This window comes from Rhinopithecus roxellana, chromosome 5, assembly GCF_007565055.1.
Source record: "Rhinopithecus roxellana isolate Shanxi Qingling chromosome 5, ASM756505v1, whole genome shotgun sequence".
In the NCBI taxonomy this organism is placed as follows: Eukaryota; Metazoa; Chordata; class Mammalia; order Primates; family Cercopithecidae; genus Rhinopithecus; species Rhinopithecus roxellana.
This window is the reverse complement of record NC_044553.1, coordinates 169797714-169820467: the sequence shown is the minus strand read 5'-3', so window position 1 is coordinate 169820467 and position 22754 is coordinate 169797714. Positions and strand designations below refer to the sequence as shown.

At 47.3% G+C, this 22754-nt stretch overlaps 1 protein-coding gene and 1 pseudogene across 3 annotated transcripts in view; both read left to right on the top strand.

Moving 5' to 3' along the window:
• Positions 1-22754, top strand: part of NOX5 (NADPH oxidase 5) — a 129718-nt gene that overhangs the window by 92568 nt on the left and 14396 nt on the right. For 2 of the 3 annotated variants that reach the window (XM_010363641.2, XM_010363640.1), the window contains exons 2-10: positions 4522-4645; positions 6511-6661; positions 10009-10219; positions 11424-11658; positions 13728-13881; positions 14131-14309; positions 15401-15583; positions 17235-17367; positions 21046-21188. In XM_010363641.2, the coding sequence (XP_010361943.1) occupies positions 4522-4645; positions 6511-6661; positions 10009-10219; positions 11424-11658; positions 13728-13881; positions 14131-14309; positions 15401-15583; positions 17235-17367; positions 21046-21188 (1513 nt within the window). Of the gene's footprint in view, positions 1-4521; positions 4646-6510; positions 6662-9924; positions 10220-11423; positions 11659-13727; positions 13882-14130; positions 14310-15400; positions 15584-17234; positions 17368-21045; positions 21189-22754 lie in introns of all 3 variants that reach the window. The other variant, XM_010363639.1, reaches the window with a different exon arrangement.
• LOC104662598 lies at positions 531-2041 on the top strand (annotated as a pseudogene).

Here is a 22754-nt window from a genome sequence, read left to right as displayed (position 1 = left end):
ATGGATACTTTGACATGGAAGGAGGCAGACTGGAAAAGAGCCTGGGAGAATTTGAGAAAGCTCTTCATGATTTAGAAAGCACAGTGCACATGCTTGGTGGCACTATTAAGTGGAAGCTGCTTCTTTAGGGTTTGTTTGGAAGGTCCAGCTGACTCATCTCAACATTTATATAAATGATGGTCAATGTTCTGCGTCTGAGCACATGGATCCTGAGACTGGAAACTTTGAATAAACCCAAGTGCTATTAAGCAGAGTGAGTAAATAGTGAAAGCCATTTGCGCTGAGAGTGTGTGTCTGGAAAGAAAGGCAGAAACTCTCCAGATTTCTTCCAGTAATGTCGAAGTTTTTATCCCAATGTCACAAAGAAACACCAGTGCCTTACCCAAGATGACCTCCAAAGACCTGAAAGCATTTACTGAAAGAGCTGTGTTTTCATAACATCTGTTTTCGAGAAAAAGTGAAGAGCAGCGTTCTACACGGTCAAAAACCAGTTGAGAAAGAAATACAATTGAATACCAATGGGAACTGTGATGAATCGTGAAAAAAATGAATAGATAAATATGGTCATTCAAGAGTTAGGTCTGGATAGAGCAGTAGATTTCAAGGTTAGAATTCAATTTATCTGCAGTGTGTCAGAAGGAAAAAGAAAAAGGACTAGTATAGGAATGGAGCCTATTACTGATCCTCTCATCTTGTTCCTGGATGAGCCCACAACTGGATTGGACTCAAGCACAGCAAATGCTGACCTTTTTGTTCCCGAAAAGGATGTCTAAGCAGGGATGAACAATCATCTTCTCCCCATTCATCAGCCTCGATATTCCATCTTCAAGTTGTTTGATAGCCTCACCTTTTTGGTCTCAGAAAGAGGAATGTTCCATGGGCCTGCTTAGGAGGCCTTGGGGTACTTTGTGTCCACTGCTTACCACTATGAGTTCAATAATAACCCTGCAGGCTTCTTCCTGGGTGTCATTAATGGAGATTCACTGCTGTGCTATTAAACAGAGAGGAAGAAGACTGTGAAGCCACAGAGACGATAGAGACTGCTAAGAGAGATAAGCCACTCACAGAAAAATTAGCTGAGTTTATGTCAACTCCTCCTTCAACAGAGAAACAAAAGCTGAATTAGATCAACTCTCAGAGAGTAAGAAAAAGAAGAAGATTTGAGCTTTCAAGGTCACCTATGCCACCTCCTTCTCTCAGATGTGTTTTCATACATTTATTCAAAAACTTGCTGGGTAAATCCCAGGCCTCTATAGCTCAGGTAATTGTCACAACCATACTGAGGCTGGTTATAGGTGCCGTTTACTTTGGGCTAAAAAATGATTCTACTGAAATCCCGAATAGAGCCAGGGTTCTCTTCTTGACCACCATCCAGTGTTTCAGCAGCATCAGTCATAGAGCTCTCTTTGTGCTAGAGAAGCTCTTTATACACAAATATATTAGTGGATACTACAGAGTGTCATCTTATTTCTTTGGAAAACTGTTATCTAATTTACTACCTAGCAAGATGTTACCAAGTATTATATTTACCTGTATAATGATACCTGCATTATAAAAATAATGCTGTATAATAATCCTAATCTTGTTAGGATTAAATACAAAGGTGGACACCTTCTTCATCATGATGTTTACTCTCATGATGGTAACTTATTTGGCACTGGCCATAGCAGCAGGTCAGTGTGGTTTCCATAGCAATGCTTCTCATGACCATCTCTTTTGTGTTTATGATAGTTTTTCAGGTCTATTAGTAAATCTCGCAACCATTGCATCTTGGCTGTTATGGTTTAAGTACTTCAGCATTCTGGCTTTACAGCTTTGCTGCCTAATGAATTTTTGGAACAAAACTTCTGCCCAGGACTCAGTGAAATAGTAAACAATACGTGTGGCTACCCAATGTGTACTGGCAAGGAATATTTAACAAACCATGGCATCAATGTCTTACCCTGGGGCTTGTGGAAGAATCATATAGCCTTGGCTTGTATGATTGTTATCTTCCTGATTTGCCTGTCTAAAATTGTTATTTCTTTTAAAATATTCTTAAATTTCCCTTTAATTTACTATGACTTGTCCTCGCATAAAAAATAAGACCATGATTTTTAAAAAATAAAGAAAAAGGAAAAGAATAATTTGATGAGTATTGAGGGACAGTATAGCGTCCTGTTACACACGGTTTCACTTTCTATGGTTTGTTACCCATGGTCAACCAAGGTCAAAAATATCCCATGAAAAATTCTAGAATCAACAGTTCATAGGTTTTAAATTGCAGCCATTCTGAGTAGCCTGATGAAATCTCGAGCCTTTCTGCTCTGTCCCGCCTTGGTTCAGTGAATCCACGCTATACACGCTGCCCACCCCTCAGTCACTTAGTCTCTATCTCTGTTATCAGATCCACAGATCTCAAGAAGAAGAAGGGTGAGTACAGTAAAATCACATATTTTCAGAGAGAGAGACCACATTTACATAACTTGTATTATAGTATGTTGTACATTGTTATAATTGTTCTATTTTATTAGCTATTGTTAATTTCTTACTGTAGCTAATTTACAAATTAAACTTTATCATAGGTATGTATTATATAGGAAGCACATAGTCGGTATAGGGTTTGCTACTATCTGCAGTTTCAGGCATCCACTAAGGGGCTTAAAAAGTATCTAGGCCCAGCTACTTGGGAGGCTGAGGCAGGAGAATGGCGGGAACCCGGGAGGCGGAGCTTGCAGTGAGCTGAGATCCGGCCACTGCACTCCAGCCTGGGCGACAGAGCAAGACTCCCCCTCAAAAAAAAAAAAGTATCCCTCACAGATAAGAGAGAAGTATTATATGCATACATCTGTAAAACCATTTCCATAATTGAAATAAATGTATTATTTTGACTTTTTTGTTTTTCTAATACATTAATTTCTGACTTTATATTTAGTAGTATGTACTTACATTTGTGTGATATGTATTTTATTCTTTGTCTAGTTGCTTATGTGAAAACTGGTACATTTATTTTTAACATTTATTTAATCTTTAAAAATAAAATCAATTCTCATTTATGTTCTATAAAGTCACCTCAAACACCGAATTAGTGAATTTGGAACCATTGTTCTTAGAAGGAAATATAGAGTTAGGCTCATGTGAGCCTCAGGGCACAATATTTTTGTCAAATGATCAATAAGTCGCCTTGTTCTATGTGTGTTTCTATTTAAAGACATCTTTAAAATACGTATTGTTGATTCGTTGACATTGAACTCATGGCCAATAGCACTGTCACTTGTGCCTAACACGTACTTCCTCCGTACTGCACAGTACAGTCTTTGCTCGCTTAGAAATGCTAGACAGCACCGCAACATTATGGTTGGGGGCTGTTTTAAACAGTGAAAACACCAACAAAAAACACGAAAGTGTGAAAAATGCAATACTAGATAGATCATGAAAAGGGCACTCACTGTCTGAGAGCTAAAACAAGAAAGCAGGCATTGTTGCCTTGCTCAACCTCAGTGGGGAGCAAATCATTGGGTGATTCAGTTTCCACTGCTCAGTGCATGTCCACAGATGACTACAGATGGGCTGTGAGTACTGATTCAGGGGTTACACATGAATTTTAGGAAGTAGGCAGGTTTGCAAATACAAAATCCACCAAGAATGAGGATTACTGTAGCTAACTCATTTAGGGTTATGTTACACTTCTGAGCCATAGACAAGGCCATTCTCCCAGGGGGACATTTACAGTAATAAGAATCTGTAACTCCTCACTCACTGCCTCAATTTTGGTTTCCTGGGTCCTGATGCTACGGAAGTGTCCTAATTTCATCACTCACCTCTGTTTAGATCATAGTACAGACAGCCCATCTGTGAGGGTTTTAGACAGCCAATACCCTGGTGACATCGTAGAAGACAACCTGGGCCTGAAGAGTTAAGACCTGAGGGCTGAATCCTGGCTTGGTCCATCTTGTACTACAAGCATTTAAGCAGAGGGTGGAGGCTTTGGGGCAGAATGGAAGAAAATGCTGGACTTGAATTTGAATTCTATCTCTGTCTCTAACTTGCTGAATACATTTAGCTAAGTTACTTAATGCTCTGGGCCTATTTCTTCTCTGCAAAATGTCTGAGCCCACCAGGCTGTCAGAGAGACCAAAGGAAGTAGTGGTGTTGGGAAATATTTGGAAAGCCATAAAGATCTGTGTAAACGCAAGATGGAAAGTCATTGTTGTCATGATGTTAATTAATGCAGTCGCAGCATGCCACTCTCTGACCTGATCCCCACAGTGTGGGTCCACCTCACTTGGGCCCTGTCATTTCAGAACCTAAAGAGAAGCAAGCTTGGGCCAGCCAACTCAGGATAAGAGGAAGAGACTGAGGCTTAGAGAGGAGGAGAAACGGCTGTGGGAAGCTCCAATCCACAGCCAGAACTGATTGACCCAATTCAACTCAGAGGCCCAGGGCTCTAGTTAGAGCAAGGCGGAGGCCCTGGGACCACCATAAGACCTCTTGAAGCTTTGGCCACCCCAAGCCCATAAACCTGTTTCCTTTGCCTCCCAGCACCATGAGTGCCAAGGAGGATGCCAGGTGGCTCCGGTGGGTGACTCAGCAGTTTAAGACCATTGCAGGAGAAGATGGGGAGATCAGCCTGCAAGAATTCAAATCAGCTCTGCATGTGAAAGAGGCAAGTGTTGGACGAAGGCGGAAGCCCTGCATTTATTGTTATGTGCCCTGGTTCTCAGGGCATAGCCCTTACAAGGAGGGAAAGGGAGCTCCCTGGGGTTCCTGAGGTCTCCACCTTGTAGCAGGGCTGGCGGGATGTTTCTGGCACCCTCCCATTCCTCTTAGAAGCCATGGCCTCCTGGGTCTTCGAAACAACACATGAAGTTGGAAGTCAGTAGCTTGTCAAATCTTAAGCATTATGATTAACCTCACAATTTCCACTAGGCTCATGGGCAGAGCGGATGCTCTGACTTAAGCTTCCTCTCAAGATAAGCTTGTCAATGGTCTATAACCATTAAAGCCCTGTCTGCCGTGGCACACTGTTCCTAGTCCTCCAGGCTCCACAGCTACCCTGCCAACCCCACACAGCCTGCATGCCCTGACACACAGGAGACATCAGCAGAGAAGGGAGGACTGAGCCTAAAATGCCAGCCTCTCCCAGCTGTCCTCGGGACTGGCATTGAATAGCGGCCTGGTCCTTGACAGGGACTAGCCGATGAGCATCTGAATGCCCTGCTTGAATCAGAAGGACCCTCCCCTGCTGGTCTTGGGGATACTACTCAGAATTCTAACGCCACGCCTCCTCCCACAGCAAATATGAAGAAGGAAAAAATCCCATTCTGCCTAATGAGATAATCTCATCCAAATGGGAGGGTGTAAAACATCTTAAGACAAAGAGCATTCGGGATGGTAGAGACTGATAAAAGTACTACCCAGGGATTCTGGGGATGAAGAAGAAAGCCAAGGCAAAGTTGTCAGTCCACAGCAGCCTTCGGCCTATACCTCATACTTGTGAGCCCCTCATGGTTTTATTAAGTCAGACACTAGAGCTTCACAGGGTTCTCCCCCTGCCTTGAGGGGAGCATCCCAGGACACAGCATCTTTGGGTCACCCATCCAAGCCTGTCTTCTTAATTTCTGTGCTCCCAGGGTCTAACACCAGGCCTGGCAGGCAGAGGCTACACAGGGCAAGACTGCTCAGTGAATGAATGAGGGAACTGGTGATTCAGAACAAGACTTGGCTGGGCGTGGTAGCTCATGCCTGTAATCCTAGCACTTTGGGAGGCCGAGGTGGGCAGATCACGAGGTCAGGAGATCGAGACCATCCTGGCTAACACGGTGAAACCTCATCTCTACTAAAAAATACAAAAAATTAGGCGGGTGTGGTGGCGGGCACCTGTAGTCCCAGCTACTTGGGAGGCTGAGGCAGGAGAATGGCGTGAACCCAGGAGGCAGAGCTTGCAGTGAGCCAAGATCACGCCACTGCACTCCAGCCTGGGCGACAGAGCGAGACTCTGCTTCAAAAAAAAAAAAAAAAAAGAACAAGCCTTAAGTATAAAATGTAGGCACCCTTAAGAACAAGCAAAAGAAAGGTCTCAGATCTTCCAGTGAAATCTGTAAGTCCTTCCCAGATTCACTCATACCTTGCACTCACCCCAAGTGGGGTGAGACAGGGCTGGAAGGAGCCCGCAGGAGGACCCTCTGTCTGACCCTTTCCCATGTTGGTTAAGGGGCCACCCAGAGGCTGAGATTTAAAGGCTGGTGGGTGATTGTATGTAGGGGGCAAAGAGCCCACACAAATTACAAAGCCCAGTGCCTGAAGGGGGCCTGAAGCCCAAATCAAGCCCATCCTTACTGCAGGGATCGGAACAGGTCTTCCACTAGAGCGGATCACGATGGGTGTTCAGGCACCTGAGTCCTGCCTGAATGCCACCACACCACGGTGCAGCCCCCCACCACCACCCCAGACACAGGGAGATAGTGAATGAATTCAAAGTCCAGGCCCTGCGGCCACAGTTGTGCTGTATTCCACCCTTCTCGCCCACAGTCCTTCTTTGCAGAGCGATTCTTTGCCCTATTTGACTCCGATAGAAGTGGCACCATCACCCTCCAGGAGCTGCAGGAGGCACTGGCCCTGCTCATCCACGGCAGCCCCATGGACAAACTCAAATTCCTCTTCCAGGTGTATGACATCGATGGTAAGGGCTCTTCCTGGGTGTGGGCTCGGGTCGGGAGAGCAGTGGGGGCCTCAGTGAGAACTGGCCATTTCACCTTGGCAGGCCTGGAGGTGCCATCCCGGCCTCCTGAGCCCAGCCTGGGACTGGTTTCTCCAGGTTCTCAGGGCATAGCCCTTACAAGGAGGGAAAGGGAGCTCCCTGGGGTTCCTGAGGTCTCCACCTTGTAGCAGGGCTGGCGGGATGTTTCTGGCACCCTCCCATTCCTCTTAGAAGCCATGGCCTCCTGGGTCTTCGAAACCCGGGCTGACACTTCATTCCCTCTCATCTCTCCCCTAGTCCCCAGTCTCTCTGTCTGATCCCTGCCTCCCTTTCTGGGGCAGTGGGGAGAAAAGGGGGTACTCTGGCACAGGAGACAAATGCCTTCTATTCAACTTACCAGAGGCCAGAAACTTCTTTTGTTCTTTTCTATGTTTGAAAAAAAAATCTGTTGTTTTTTCCTTTTCATCGCAGTATAAGCTCACTATGAACATTGGAGACAATACAGAGTGGTATAAGAAAGAACACAAAAATCACCCGTAACATTTTGCTATATTGCCTTCTAACTGGTTGCACATACACACCCCACACACCTTTTTTTTTTTAACAAAATGGGATTATACTATATACATACTGCCTTTTTTCACTTACAAAAATGAACATTTTGAAATGTAAAAATATATTGCTTTACAGTATCATTTTTATCGTGGTAAAATATACATAATGTAAAATGTGCCATCTTAACCATTTTTAAGTGTACAGGTCAGTGGCATTAAATACATTCACATTCCTGTACAACCATCACCACCCTCCATCTCCATAACCTCTTCATCCTTCCGTTGAAACTCTGTGCCCACTGAACACTGATTCCCCATTCCTCCTCCCCTAGTCCCTGGCAACCACCATTCTATTCATACATTCTGTCTCTAAGAATCTGACTTCTCTAGGCACCTCATCTAAGGGGGATTATACAATATTTGCCATTTCGTATCTGGCTTATGTCACTTAGTATAGTATCTTCAAGCTTCATCCGTGTCATGGCATGTGACAGAATTTTAATTCCTTTTTAAGGCTGAATAATATTCCATTGTAGGTATATGCTATACTTTGTTTATCCATTCACTAATCAGTGGACATTTGGGCTGTTTCCACCTTTTAACTATCGTGATTAATGCTGCTATGAACATTGGTGCACAAATATCTGTTTGAGTTCCTGCTTTCAATTATTCTGGGTATATATCCAGAAGGGGAATTGCTTGATGACATGGTAATTCTATTTTTAACTTTTTAAGGAACTGCCTTACTGTTTTCCACAGTGGCTGCATTATTTTACATTCCTACCAGTAATGTACAGGTGGTCCAAGTTCTCCACATTCTTGCTAACACTTATTTCCTGCATTTTTTTTTTTTTTCTGAGATGGCGTCTCGCTTTGTCACCCAGGCTGGAGAGCAGTGGCATGATTTCAGCTCATTGCAGCCTCCACCTCCCAGGTTCGAGTGATTCTCCAGCCTCAGTCTCCTGAGTAGCTGGGACTACAGGTGCCTGCCACCATGCCCACTAATTTTTGTATTTTTCGTAGAAACAGGGTTTCACTATGTTGGCCAGGCTGGTCTCGAACTCCTGGCCTCAAGTGATCCACCCACCTTGGCCTCCCAAAGTTCCGAGATTACAGGCGTGAGCCACTGTGCTTGGCCTTCTATTCTGCTTTTTGATAACAGCCATCCTAATGGGTGTGAAGTGGTAACTCACTGTACTTATAGTGTCATTTTTAGTGGCTGCATTATACTCCACTGTATGTATAATGCAGTATCGTGTAGTATTTGACTCTAAGCACAAGTTACCTAAGTTCAAATCTCAGTTCCATCACTTATTATATGATCTTAGACAAGTTGCTTAATTTCTCTGTACCTCAATTTATTTATCAAATAGGAATTATGATAATAATATTTCATACTCATGGGGTTGAGAGGAAGGTTAAATTAGTTAACTTATGCACAATGGGGAGCCATCAAAAAGTGTTGAGCAAGGGATTCACAGGGATGGACCTGCCTTCTGAAAAGCTTTTCTTTAGCAATGTTCACTTTGCTGCCCTGATGCAGGAGGGCAGGAAACAGGTAGCTGGCTTCACCCAGGGATGGGATATTCTTAGAGTCAGTAGAATGAAAGGTTACAGGGAGAAGGAAGGAGAATGTGTGTATGAGAATTATTGTGAAGGATGACCCTGGATTTGAAATTGGCCAACAGAGAGATTAAAGCAGATAGAAGAGGCCATGAAGGGGCCAGGGGGAGACTGGTCCTCTGGATGAGTCCAGAAACCTGCTGCCATCGTGGCTCTTCACTAGGAAAGCAGAACGGGAGGTGTGACTGGAGAGTGGTATAATATACTCTAATAGATTTTGCATCGTAATGTGATTATGGACTTTGGCTTGGGCCGAAGTCACAACACTAATGAGAATTTCCATGTATATGCAGTTTCTGTCTTCCAGATACTGCATGAGGTGTTTTACCATCATCTAGTTTGCTTGAACCAGTTCTGAGAGGGAGAAATGATTGCTCTCATTTTAGAGATAAGCAAAGTGAGGTCCACTACCACAGAGGACTTAGAGCCCACTATTGCACAGTTAAGGAGGGGCAGGAGCAGGATGCCACACTGGGTGTGTCCACATCCAAAGCAGGCCAAGAAATCATTAATCATGGGCTCTGCTGCTCAGGAAGAATAAAATAAAAACGGAAAAATCTCATCTCTGTTGGTAGATTTGGCTTGCTTATCCCATCACTTTCAACCGCCCATGTTTACATAAGGCCACACCGCTGGACTAGAATGGCCACAGAATAGCTGTGGCCCCTCTCAGGACAACATGATGAACAGAGCATTTGCTCCAAGTTGAACAAGGCACACTCCCTCAGCACTAACCCACATATAGTGTGCCTTTGGATAATTGAGGCTGTGGGCACACAGCCCCTTATAGATTAAGTAAGCAGGTGTATTTTCTGGGCAGATGGTCTTGGAAGTTGAGTAGTATTTAGGAAGCTACAGATTTTGGAGACAGGCATCCATTGAAGCCAAAGATTCTCCACCCGTGGGGAGGCGTCCATTGCTGTTGAGCTAGGCAGTCGGGAATCATGGAAGGTTTCTGAGCTGAGGGTGGCATTTGGTCCTTCAGTTGCATGGTCTATACCCGCAAGGAGAGCTGATGGGCAGAAAGCTGGAGGTGGGTAAACAGAAGAGGCCCACCACTTCTTGCAGTGTGTGCATGGCAGGGGGCATCTGCAGGTACAGAGTGGGGTGCTGGGGCAGGCTCCCACGCGGCTTCATCCCCACTCGGGACAGGCAGCGGCTCCATTGACCCGGATGAGCTGCGTACTGTGTTGCAGTCGTGCCTGCGCGAGAGCGCCATCTCGCTGCCCGACGAGAAGCTGGACCAGCTGACGCTGGCGCTCTTCGAATCCGCCGACAAGGACGGCAACGGGGCCATCACCTTCGAGGAGCTCCGGGACGAGCTGCAGCGCTTCCCCGGAGTCATGGAGAACCTGACCATCAGGTACGGCCAGGTCTCTGGCATTGGCACTGTCCGCGGCAGCGTTAGACTCCTGGTCGGAAGTGTGGCAGGAACTCACCGCGGATCCGCCCCGCCCCGCCCCGCCCCGCCTCTCCACTGCCAGTTTAACCCACTCTTGAGTGTCCTGCAGGGCAGCTATCTTCATTGCCTCCACTTCCTGCAGTGTCTGCAGAATCAACTCACGGTATGAGGCACCTACTGTGTGCTGAGCACTTTTGCATATACCAGTGCATTTTATAGCAATACTCATTTTAAAAAGGAAGTTACTTCGCCTGAATTAAGTTGCCTAGGATCACACAAATAATTAACAAAGGTAGTTATTTATGCAATAAATGTTTAAGCAACTTCTATGCTCCGGCACTGTTCTGAATAATGCAGTGAATGAGGTCTCCACCCTGCTGGGACTCCGTTCCAGGCGGAGAGACAGGTCATTCACACCAATAAACAAACAAACTAGAGCAGCACAAAATTAATAAGTGCTGTGGAGAAAATAAGAGTGTAACAACAAGACCCAAGTCAGAGCCTGGTTTTGTAGTTCATTCTTCCTGTGTATTAACTTCTTTTTTTGTTTTTTTTTTTTTTTCTGAGACTGAGTCTCACTCTGTTGCCCAGGCTAGAGTACAGTGGCATGATCTCAGCTCACTGCAACCTCTGCCTCCTGGGTTCAAGCGATTCTCCTGCCTCAGCCTCCCGAGTAGCTGGGATTACAGGCACCAGCCACCACGCCCAGCTAGTTTTTATATTTTTAGTAGAGACGGGGTTTCGCCATGTTGGCCAGGCTGGTCTCGAACTCCTGACCTCAGGTGATCCGCCCGCCTTGGGTTCCCAAAGTGTTGGGATTACAGACGTGAGCCCCCGCACTGGGCACCTGCGTATTAACTTTCTTGGGGCTTACTTACCAAAACATATCTCAGATTCTTCCATTGCCTCTTTTAAAATTGGAAAGTAAAGAGAAGTAATAAAAATAGCCGCGGTTGTGGCATTAGGCAGACCGGAGTCCCCTTTCAACTCCACAGAGCTGTGCGACTGTGACCAAGCCACTTGACCTCTCTGATTCCTGGTGTGAAGAAAGCCGGCCTGCTTGCCAGACTTGGTTGGCCACAGCTGGAGGGGGTCTTTAAGTTTAGACATGGGTGGTCCCCGCCCCACCGCTCCCCTCTGAGCGGAGCCCGCCTCTCTTTCACAGCGCTGCCCACTGGCTGGTGGCCCCCGCCCCCTGCCCACGCCCACACCGGCCGCGCCAGCTGACCCGCGCCTACTGGCACAACCACCGCAGTCACCTGTTCTGCCTGGCCGCCTATGCAGGCCTCCACGTGCTGCTCTTCGCGCTGGCGGCCGGCGCGAACAGTCACCTCGGCGCCAGCGTCATGGTGGCCAAGGGCTGCGGCCAGTGCCTCAACTTCGACTGCAGCTTCATCGTGGTAGGCTCTGCCAGCATACAGTGCTCTGAAAATGTTAGGAGCCGAAGTGGGCTCCTCCTAGACAGAGCGACCCACAGAGGACACCTGAAATGCCAGGGCAGGGTGACACCTCAGAAATCAGCTGGGCCAATGCCCAGAGGTGGAGGATGCCGCCCAGAGAGGGACAGTACCTTGTCCACAGTCACACAGTTGGTAAATAATAACATAGATGGCAATTTTGTGCACTATGTACCAGGCACGGTGCTGAGCACGCTCCATTTGATCTTCACAACTCCCCTATGGTAGACCCCAGTGCAGGTCCGCCTTCAAGAGGAAATCCTAGAAGAAGCCTTGAATACCAGACCATGGAGTTGGAATATGGTTCTCTGGCTCCTGGATGAGGTCTCTAAGAGGTGTTTTTTTTTTTTTTTTTTTTTGAGAGGGAGCTTCGCTCTTGTCTCCCAGTTGCAATGGCGCAATCTCAGCTTGCTGCAACCTCTGCCTCCCAGGTTCAAGCGATTCTCCTGCCTCAGCCTTCCCAGTAGCTGGGATTACAGGTGACCACCGCTGCGCCCGGCTAATTTTTATATTTTTAGTAGAGATGGGGTTTCACCATTTTGGCCAGGCTGGTCTCGAACTCCTGACCTCAGGTGATCCGCCCTCCTCGGCCTCCCAAACTGCTGGGATTACAGGCATGAGCCACCACGCCTGACCTCTAAGAGTTTTTGATCACACAACTCCTACCATTAAAACAAAACATATGCTTATATGCATGCCCTATTATCATTAGCTAATAGACTAATGGCACAAAGTAACTACAGGGGAAGATTCATCACTGATGAGCAGGGATGCCCATCTCTAGATCAGATACGCTTCTGGATATCAGCTTCTTGTTAGAGTGTGTTTTGTAGGTTTTATTTTAAATTTATTTTTGTTATTTTTAATTGCTAATTTTAATTTTTGTGGGCACATAGTAGGTGTAGATATTTATGGGGTACATGGGATGTTTCGATACATGGAATGTTTTGATACATGGGATGTTTTGATACATGGGATGTTTTGATACATACAATGTGTAATAATCACATCTTGCAAAATGGGGTACCCATCCCTAGAGTGGGTTTTGTGTTAACAGCTCAACGAGCTGACAAAGACTTCATTCCAGGAGTGGGAGACGTGTGATTTATTTTCTTGGTCGTTTGCTCTTGCATTACTAGCACAACTGTTAATCTGTGGTTTCTCTGCTGGGAAACTTTTAAAGCTACTTGTCCTTCCTGTGAGGGGTAGTTAGCTTAGTTTTGGTAAAGTCAAATACTGTACCCTACAAGTCCACATCCTTGGCAAACATAAATATACTGAAAGCAAATGAGCAATGAGAGAACCCTGGTCAACCACTCTGCATTTGGGAAAGTCTGGTCCTCATGCAAGGCACCTCGAGAACTAACACAGCACGTGCCCATCTGACATATGGACTAAATGAGGACACCAAGTCAACAGAGATATTTTATTTATTTGAGACAAGGTCTCTCTCTCTCACCCAGGCTGGAGTGCAGTAGAGTGGTCATAGGTTATTGTAACCTCAAACGCCTGGGCTCAAGCAATCCTCCTGCCTCAGCCTCCTAAGTAGCTAGGATTACAGGTGAGTGCCACCCTGCCCAGCTAATTAAACAATTTTTTTTTATATATAGAGACAGGGGTCTCGCTGTGTTGCCCAGGCTGGTCTCAAACTCCTAGGCTCCAGTGATCCTACTGTCTCAGCCTTCCAAAGTGCTGGGATTAGTGGAGAGAGTCACTGTGCCTGGCCCATGTATTAAATATTAGTGAAAGCATAGATGTTTCTCATGTGTTTAGATAAAAATTAATACACATAGACATTCTGTAACTTTCTCTTCCCACGGCAATTCTGGAGACCCTCCTCTAGTGGTCTCAGGTGTGAATCCAGGGAAGCAGCAAGGCATGGGCAGGGGAGTTTGGTGAGTGTCCTGTTCAGAAAGCACAGCTGGCTCAGGAGGATGCAGGGAGGTGGCTGGGAAAAGAGGACAAGACAGACAGAGAGTGAGGCAGGGCTCTCTCCCACTCTGCCTGGCCAGGTGCTGATGCTCAGACGCTGCCTCACCTGGCTGCGGGCCACGTGGCTGGCTCAAGTCCTACCACTGGACCAGAACATCCAGTTCCACCAGCTTATGGGCTACGTGGTGGTGGGGCTGTCCCTCGTGCACACCATGGCCCACATTGTGAACTTTGGTGAGTGATCTGGGCAGGGTTGGGTCGGGGAGAAGCTTGAGCAGCCTCAAGTCCAGAATGCGGGGCCCAGCCCCTATGTGTACTGCCTGCCCAAAGGGCAGAGAAGGAGTGCCCTGAATAAGCCAACGCTCTGGACAAAAGTTTCTGCCTGTGCTGGTATCTGATGGTGCAGGGTGGGGATTCCAAAGGGAAGGTGGAGTGGGAAGAACTGGTCTTGAGGTCACTCAACCTTTCCGAGCTTGTTTTCAGTGCTCCAGGCTCAGGTGGAGGCTAGCCCTTTCCAGTTCTGGGAGCTGCTGCTCACTACGCGGCCTGGCATTGGCTGGGTACATGGTTCGGCCTCCCCGACGGGTGTCGCTCTGCTGCTGCTCCTTCTCCTCATGTTCATCTGCTCCAGTTCCTGCATCCGCAGAAGTGGCCACTTTGAGGTGCCGCAGTCCCTGCCCTTTTGCTTCCCCCAAGGCCAGGGTTCTACTTTCATTTCTTTCCATGTCCCCTCTGATTTACTGCAGAGCCCAGGAAGGTCCCAAGCTGGTCTGCCTATTACTTGCATGTGATTTGGAACCTGTCGCTGGGTTCTGCCATTGGACTGTGGTTTATGTCTGCCAAGTGTAGATGTTTTGCTGTGGAGGAGTCTGCCTCTTTACTGGCTTATCCCTTTAGCCTATTTGGATTAAGTGGGCTTAAAACAGCACAGGGAGGGGATGGACAATAGGCTCAGCAAGTTTTGAATCCCCACTCCACTGCTTACTGGTCACTCAACCTTTCCAAGCCTCAGTTCTCTCATCTGTAAAATGGAGGTGTAATTCTCTATGTTATTTTAGGAATTATAGGCGATAATACATGTAAAACCACTAACTGCATACCTAGCACACAGGTGCTCTGAAAATGTTAGTTCCATCTTTGCTTCTGTCTCTCCAGCGTCCTCAAGACGCAGAAAGTCACAGAGGACTTGGTTTGGAGAGCTTGACTATCTCCTGGCCTGGCCACATCAGAAATAGATATATACTGAGCACCTACCTACTCTGGGCCAGCAAGAAGCCTTTGAAGTAGGAATCAGAATCCTCATTTGACCGATGAGGAATTTGACACTCAGAAAAGTAATGAAATTGCTCAAGATCCCAAAGCTTTAGCGTGTGCTAAAATTGTCTTCTGCTATTTCTTCTCCACTCCTAGGAAGCCATTGCTGTCTTTCCTTTCTTCCTTCTGAGAGTGGGTCAGGGGGTAGGGATACTGATGCTCATGATCCCTGTGGGGGCACTCCACTCTGCCCAGAACCTCCCCAGGCAGATATTTCAGATGTTTGCCTCTGGTATCAGGAATCTTCCCTTACAGCCTCCTTTGGCCAAGCCCCCAGAAAAATAAGCTTCCTAACCCCAACCTCTTACCCAACTCCATCCCCAGGAGAGAGTCAAGGCTCTGGGCACTGTCCTGGCTTTGTGGATAACCCTGAGTTCTGGCTCTGTTCCACCCCCCAGGCCTTGAGTTCTGGAAGTTTACTGCCCCTCTACCCCCACAGGTGTTCTACTGGACTCACCTGTCCTACCTCCTCGTGTGGCTTCTGCTCATCTTTCATGGGCCCAACTTCTGGAAGTGGCTGCTGGTTCCTGGAATCTTGTTTTTCCTGGAGAAGGCCATCGGGCTGGCAGTGTCCCACATGGCAGCCGTGTGCATCATGGAAGTCAACCTCCTCCCCTCCAAGGTACAAAGGGCTGGGGGGAGCCTTTCCAACTCCTCCAAGGGACAGTTTGTGGGGTAGAACAGTTGGGTACCCCATCAGACCCCCAAGGAAATAGGGAATAGTGTAGTTGCAGCCCCGTTGCTATGGAGGAGACAAGCAAAATGGAAGACCCAGTCCAGCCCTCCAGGAGGGAGACTTTAGGAAGGTGAATGGCAGGGCAGGCAACACACCTCTAAAATCCAGTTTTGGGGAGAACATTCTCCTTCAGCTCAGTAAGCATTAGTGCCTACAGGGTACCAGGCCCTGAACTAGGTTACAGAGAAACAGAGAAGGTTTTGCACTGTCCTGCTTTCTAGGGGAGCTAGCCCTTTCATTACAGTGCAGGGCTGTGTTGCTGGAGGTATTAAACCCTTTGTCCTTTGGGAGGTCAGAGAAAGCTTCAGAATAAGGGAGAAGATGCCATATTGGGTTTTGAGGGATGAATAGAAGTTTGTTGGATAGAGAAGACAAGGAAGGGTATTGCTGGCAGGAGGAACTGCATGGTAAAGACACAGAATTTGAAAGGGTATACTGTGCTTGGGGGACCACAGGTAATTAGGCATAGCTGGAGCCAAGTTTCCAGGAGGAAGCCAGAGAGGTGAGTAAGGCCTGCTCATGAAGGGCCTCCTGAGCTGGGAGACCCACCCTGCAGGCCATGGGGAACCCCTGAGCATGCTGGGAGGAGATGGTGGTATTAAGCTGGGACCATTTATACTCTAGTTAGATTTCTTTAGTTGCTCTGTGGAAGGTGACTTGGAGGGGGCTTGTGGGGAGGTTCTTGCAAATACAAAGATGAGAGTTCATGAGGGCCTTGACACTGAGGCAGTGGCCATGGGATGTAGGCAGGTACACATCACAGAGTGACTCAAGAAGCAACTGGTTATGTTTTGTGGCACCAGAGAGGATGGAGTCTAGGACGTCTCCCAGGTGTCTGAGTGGTATCATCTATAGAGAAAAGGAAGGCAGTTCTAGGTGGGCTCAGCTCTGGACACACTGCATTGGAGGACCTGGGAAGCTGAAGAATGAGGCTGTGCTGTGTGTCTAGGCTCTGGCATCCAATAGCCTCAGCTGCATTCAGATCCCACGGTTTCTTACCCGGTGGCCTTGGGAAGTTATTTAACCTCTCTGAGCCTCGTCTTCTCCTCCCTAAAGTAGAGAGAAGATAATACCCGCCTCATACAATTGCTGTGAGGCCTAGAGATAGCACAGTGCTCCGAAGCAATTGTCTGGAAGGATGTTGTTGTCCAAGGAGAGATGCCCATTGGTGGTTGGAATGCTGGCCAAGCACTGGCCGAAGTTCCAAGAAAGGGCTGGAGCAGCCAGGGAGGCATCACAGGGACACGTCACAGAGGGTCCACTAAAAAACAGTGCTTACACCCTGAGAAGCAGGGTAAAACCAGGGGCCCCGCTTCAGACGCAGCCTGGCTGCCCCCTCTGGGATTGTTGCCCACTTCCAGATCGGCAGGTTGGCTGCTGAGGTGGGCCCCCACTCAGAAGCACAGAAGAGTGTCGTGTCTCGGGGCATGTCTGTTTTATGGAGAAGGAGGGCAGCCCAGCCTCTGCCCTCTTATCCTGGAGCCCCTGGTGGCTTTGGGCCTGCAGGAATGATACTGATCTCCTTCCTCTTTCCCAGGTCACTCATCTCCTCATCAAGCGGCCCCCTTTTTTTCACTATAGACCTGGTGACTACTTGTATCTGAACATCCCCACCATCGCTCGCTATGAGTGGCACCCCTTCACCATCAGCAGTGCTCCTGAGCAGAAAGGTAATGGCGACCTTCTCCAGTCACTCTGCACATAGTCACTGAGTTCCCGTTGTGGGCCAAGTACAGGCTGGGAACTCGGAACACAGCACTGAACAAGGCCAGAAACACAAAGTCAGCTTCAAAAAGCTCTCTTTGAAGTGGGAGCCGGCATGCAGACACCGATTGGCATGGCAAGGGCTGTACCAGTTGCACTGACGTCTTACAGGGAGGGCCTGGCTTGGTGGGGAGAAGCCTTTGCAGACACAGGGGCATTCAGCTGGACTTTGAATGGCTAGTAGGAGTTTACCAGATAGGGAAGGAGATGGGGAGGAGGCAGAGGGAAAAGCAGAAGTGAAAACATGAGCGCCTGGAGACTCGGAAGAGTCTCCTATAGCTAGAGCTATGGGGAGGGTGTGGGTGGGCAGGTGGAGTAGCAAGGAAAGAAGGGAGGGACATACAGAGAGAGAAAAAGAGCATGAAAGGCAGGTGGTGTTGCTGGCAAAGCCAGTTAGAGTTAGGATGGGACTAAGGAGGATTTCAGAAGCAAAGTTGGAATCCAGATGGATGGAGCAGCCAACTGGGAGCCATGAATGGTTCTTAAGCTGAGGAGTAGCTGGCTCAGGAGAGGATATAGGCGTTTTTAAGAGGGCTGTGATGGGAGACTAGGTTTTCCTACTCCCACCTGGACTTGGGCCTTATAGAGCCCCAAGGCAGCAGAATCCCTCACACCCTTCTCCTCCAGCCCTGAACCATTCCCACTGCTTTTTGGGTCCTCAGCATGCACAGAACAGTTCAGCTGATGCTTTTGCTCAGCTGTCCTCTGACTCTCACCCATGCACGTGCCTTCCTTCCAGTCCCAGGCTGTTTTTGGAGCTGCCACCTGGACCCCTGCCCTTCTGGCCAGGCCAGTGATTGGCCTTCCCACCATGAGAGGTGCCTCCAAGTATGGCAAGGGTGGCTTGCACTGACATTTCCAACAGGGAAGGCCTTGAGTGACCTATTACAGTAAGACCCTTGCTTGGCCTCATGAGGGTTACCTGGCCCTGCGTGCTGGGGGTTCTCTGACTCATCCTGGTTACAAGCTTTAGTGTCACTCAGGATGCCTCCCAGACCCAGCCCAGCAGGACCCCTGGCCCAGATCCCTCAGCTCACAATGTAGACCCAAGGCCAGGGTTTCCACATGTGGGGCTGCATACCCCCTACCTTGGAATCACCTGAATTGTGCCCTCAGTGTACCATGGAACAAAGGTAGAGGTTGGAGAGGGTGAGGCTATTTTCTCCCTATTTTTTTCCTTTTCTTTTCTACTTTGTGAAGAACGTCTGTGCTCTCAGAGAACTCAGACAATATCAAAATATGTACAGAAGAAAATGAGAATCCTTCAAATAATTTTATCCAAGGGAAACCATTGCCAATTATTTGGTGAATAGGCTTCCAGCTCTCTCTCTCTATCTACCTGGCTAACCAGATGGAGAGATTTTGTATACATGGGCTCACACTAGAGGCAGTGTTTCATAGCAGTAGTATGTCATGGAGATCTTTGTATATCAGTGAAGATAGAGCTTTTCCTTTTTGTGCCTGCATGGTATTCCAGTGTATGGATACTAATATGGTTATTGACTATTATTAATATTATATGGGTGTGTCATGTATTTCACCCATTCTTTTTCTCCCCTAACTTTCCAAACTTGTTATATTTCACCAGTTCTTTTTCTTTTCTAGAGTCTCACTCTGTCACCCAAGCTGGAGTGCAGTGGCATGATCTCGGTTCACTGCAGCCTCTGCCTCCCGGGTTCTCCTGCCTCAGCCTCCCGAGTAGCTGGGATTACAGGCATGCACCACCATGCACGGCTAATTTTTTTGTATTTTTGTATATTTAGTAGAGTCGGGATTTCACCATGGTGGCCAGGCTGGGTCTTGAACTCCTGACCTCAGGTGATCCACCCGCCTTTCCCAAAGTGCTGGGATTACAGGCATGAGCCCGACCTTCACCATTTCTTGAAGGGATTTCTTCTGGGTCTCAGTTTGGAATCTGCCTGTTCTTGGACCCTTGGGAGAGTCTCCTGCCCTGAGCTGAAAGGGTTCATGTAGGGGGCTGGTAAATATACCAACTTTGTTTACAGAGCTTGTTGACTGGATTCAGGAGTGGGACTCAGTTTAGCAACTGTGGCTGAATGAATTCAACCACCATTGTTGGAGACTTCCTAGGTCTGAGTCATTGCTTGAGGCACTTCAGGGTACATTTATGTAGCCAAGGCATGCAAGCGCCTAAGGGTGCTGATGCCCAAATGAAGGAGGAAACTTCAGAAAGGTGGATGGAGCTAGGATCCTAGAACTTGAGCTCTAGTCCTGACTTTTCAATCCACTCCTCATAAAACTGCGAAGCACCTCTCTAAGCCTCTGTAAAATACATGGTAACACCAGGTCATGAATTCCTTCATCAACTTAAATGGGACGTCTTTATTTTCACTAACCTCTAACTGAAATTTAGCATTTTCTTCAACGATAAATGTGAGTAACAAACCCCAGGAGCATCAATGATACCTCTGACTTTTTCACAGTGAAAACCATAGATGTCTTTCTATCATGTTACAGCTGCGGCCGATGCTTCAAGAGTATTTATGCTCACTACTACTTCTGATTCCCAGGGCTCGCTGGGGACTGCTAGAGCTCATTAATTCATGTATTAACAAAGAAGCACATGGATTCCTGTCACAAATTTTTTTTTTTTAACATTTTGATAACTAATTATAACTGGATTCATATGTAATTTCTCTGTGTATTACTTTATGTCAAGCTTGTCCAACCCGTGGCCCTTGGGCCACATGTGGCCCAGGACAGCTTTGAATGTGGCCCAACACAAATTCGTAAACTTTCTTAAAACATGATGAGATTTTTTTCTGTGATTTTTTTTTTTTCTGTTTAGTTCGTCAGCTATTGTTAGTGTTAATGTATTTTATGTGTGGCCCAAGACAATTCTTCTTCTTCCAGTGTGGCCCAGGGAAGCCAAAAGGTTGGCCATCCCTGTTTCATGTATTTAGACCCTTATTCTGAGAAGGAGACTATCCACTGCCTTTGCAGGACTGCTAAAAGAATCCGTGGTTTAAAAAAAAAAAAAAAAAAGGAAAAGGACAAGGACAAGGGTTCAAAGCAGGAGATCTCTTGCATCCTCCTCACTCTGATGTTGTGGATTCTATTTGGTACCACTCAGCAGAAGAGTCACATCACCTCACACCACATTTCCGTAAGTCATTCATTCAACAGAGGACCTTAGTAATTACATTCCAGGCATGGATACCATGAAAGCAGTTGGTACCACCATGGACTGAGCACCTACTGTGTGCAGAGCCATTGACTAGCAGGAGGGCCTGTTTTGGTGAGACCTTGGCCTGATGGAGGTGGCAAGGTCCCCACCTTTAGAAAATTCCTAGTGAGCTGCTCTGATCCTTTCTTTGGTATAGGAGTCTGTACCCTTATTAAGCTCAGGTTGACTTCATCAAGAAAGATCTCAAGGTCTGTCCCAAAGAGATCAACTGTCCAAGTCCTGTGGCTGTGGCTGCTAGTTTGGTCCTGAGGAAGGACATTCAAACCAGGACTTGAAGGGCTGAGGCCCAGCACCAATCCCTCTGGTGGGGTGAGGCCTGCTCCCTGGTGCCGGTCACTATGGACCTCCTTTCCCCTCCCACTCTTCTCTTGCTCAGACACTATCTGGCTGCACATCCGGTCCCAAGGCCAGTGGACAAACAGGCTATATGAGTCCTTCAAGGTATCAGACCCCCTGGACTGTGGTTCCAAGAGGCTGTCGAGGAGTGTGACAATGAGAAAGAGCCAAAGGTTGTCCAAGGTAGGTGGCTACTGGAAAGAAGGGGTCCAACCTGCTGGCAAGCCCACAGAGACCAAGTTGCCTCCTTCTTCTCAGTGAGTATCAATTACTGAGCAACTGCTGTATACACAAATGGCAGCACAAGGGGGTTAGGCAACTGCTGACTCCGTGGTTCAAGAACCTTCTCGAAGTCTTTCCACTCCAGATCCTTCCCAGTCTGATGTCCCCCATTAGATGGGGGAGAGAGCAACAGAAAGAGAGTGGGAATTGAAATCAGAAAGACCCATCTCCAGGTCTCTGCTCTGATACTTTCTAACTGTGTGGCCTTGGGCATGTCCTTTGGTTTGTTCATCTATAAAATAGAAGTAGTTTCCTCTGTTACTTACCTTTCTTTTATGACTATTTAAAAAACCAGCTGAATGAATGCACATAAAGTACTGCATGAACTAGGCAGCAGGGTCCAGGTGGACCCCCTCATCATCATCATCACCATCAGCAATGTTATTCTCTTTTGATCCTTGATGAAACCTATAAAGCTGATGAGCTGCTGGTGCCATCAAGGTTTTGGAGAAACAGAGAGAGACAGAGCAACTGCTAAAGAAATAAGAATAGACACTGAGGCTGAGGGTGGCTGAATTCAAACTAAGTAGACTGTGCCTCATGGCTGGGAGACAGGTTAACATATGAAAACCCTGCCATAGGAGACGTCCCCAGGCCTGGCCCAATCCTGCCTTGCCATTGGGGAATTTAAAGTCCAGGGTTGAAATCCAGGTGAGATCCTGCTTGGCCAGACCAGAGGACCTTTCCAGGACCACACCAGGAGCAAAGCTCTGGGATATGCAGGGGTAGGTAGGAAAAGCAGAATGTTCTCGGCTGTTAATCAGGGAAACTTCCTGAAGGAGGACGCTGACTTTCAAAATCAGATGAGCCATGGCACATTGTGGATCAGTGGGCTAGATACACTAAAAGCTGTTTCCTTGGGACCTCAGTCACCTCTGCCACTATAAATTGGCACAATCTTTTCTGGCAGGCAGCCTGGCCATATGTGTTAGCATTTTAAATATATATACCTACATGCCCAGCAACTCCATTTTAGAAATGTATTCTTAAAAGCTAACTGGGGGCCGGGCGTGGTGGCTCAGATCTGTAATCCCAGCACTTTGGGAGGCTGATGCTGGCGGATCATGAGGTCAGGAGATCGAGACCATCCTGGCCAACATGGTGAAACCACGTCTCTACTAAAAACACAAAAATCAGCCAGACGTGGTGGTGCGTGCCTGTAGTCCTAGCTACTTGGGAGGCTGAGGCAGGAGAATCGCTTGAACCCAGGAGGCAGAGGTTGCAGTGAGCCAAGATTATGCCACTGTACTCTAGCCTGGGCAACAGAGCGAGGCCCCATCTAAAAAAAAAAAAAAAAAAAAAAAAAAAGAAAAAGAAAAAGCGAATTGGACAGGTGCACACAAAATATAGTAATTTCCTTGTTAATTTAGCAAATATTTGTGGAGCACAGCATCTGCTTTTTTCCAGGTTCTATTCTAGATGCTGGAGATCTATCAGTAAGTAACATAGGCATAGTCACTGCTTACC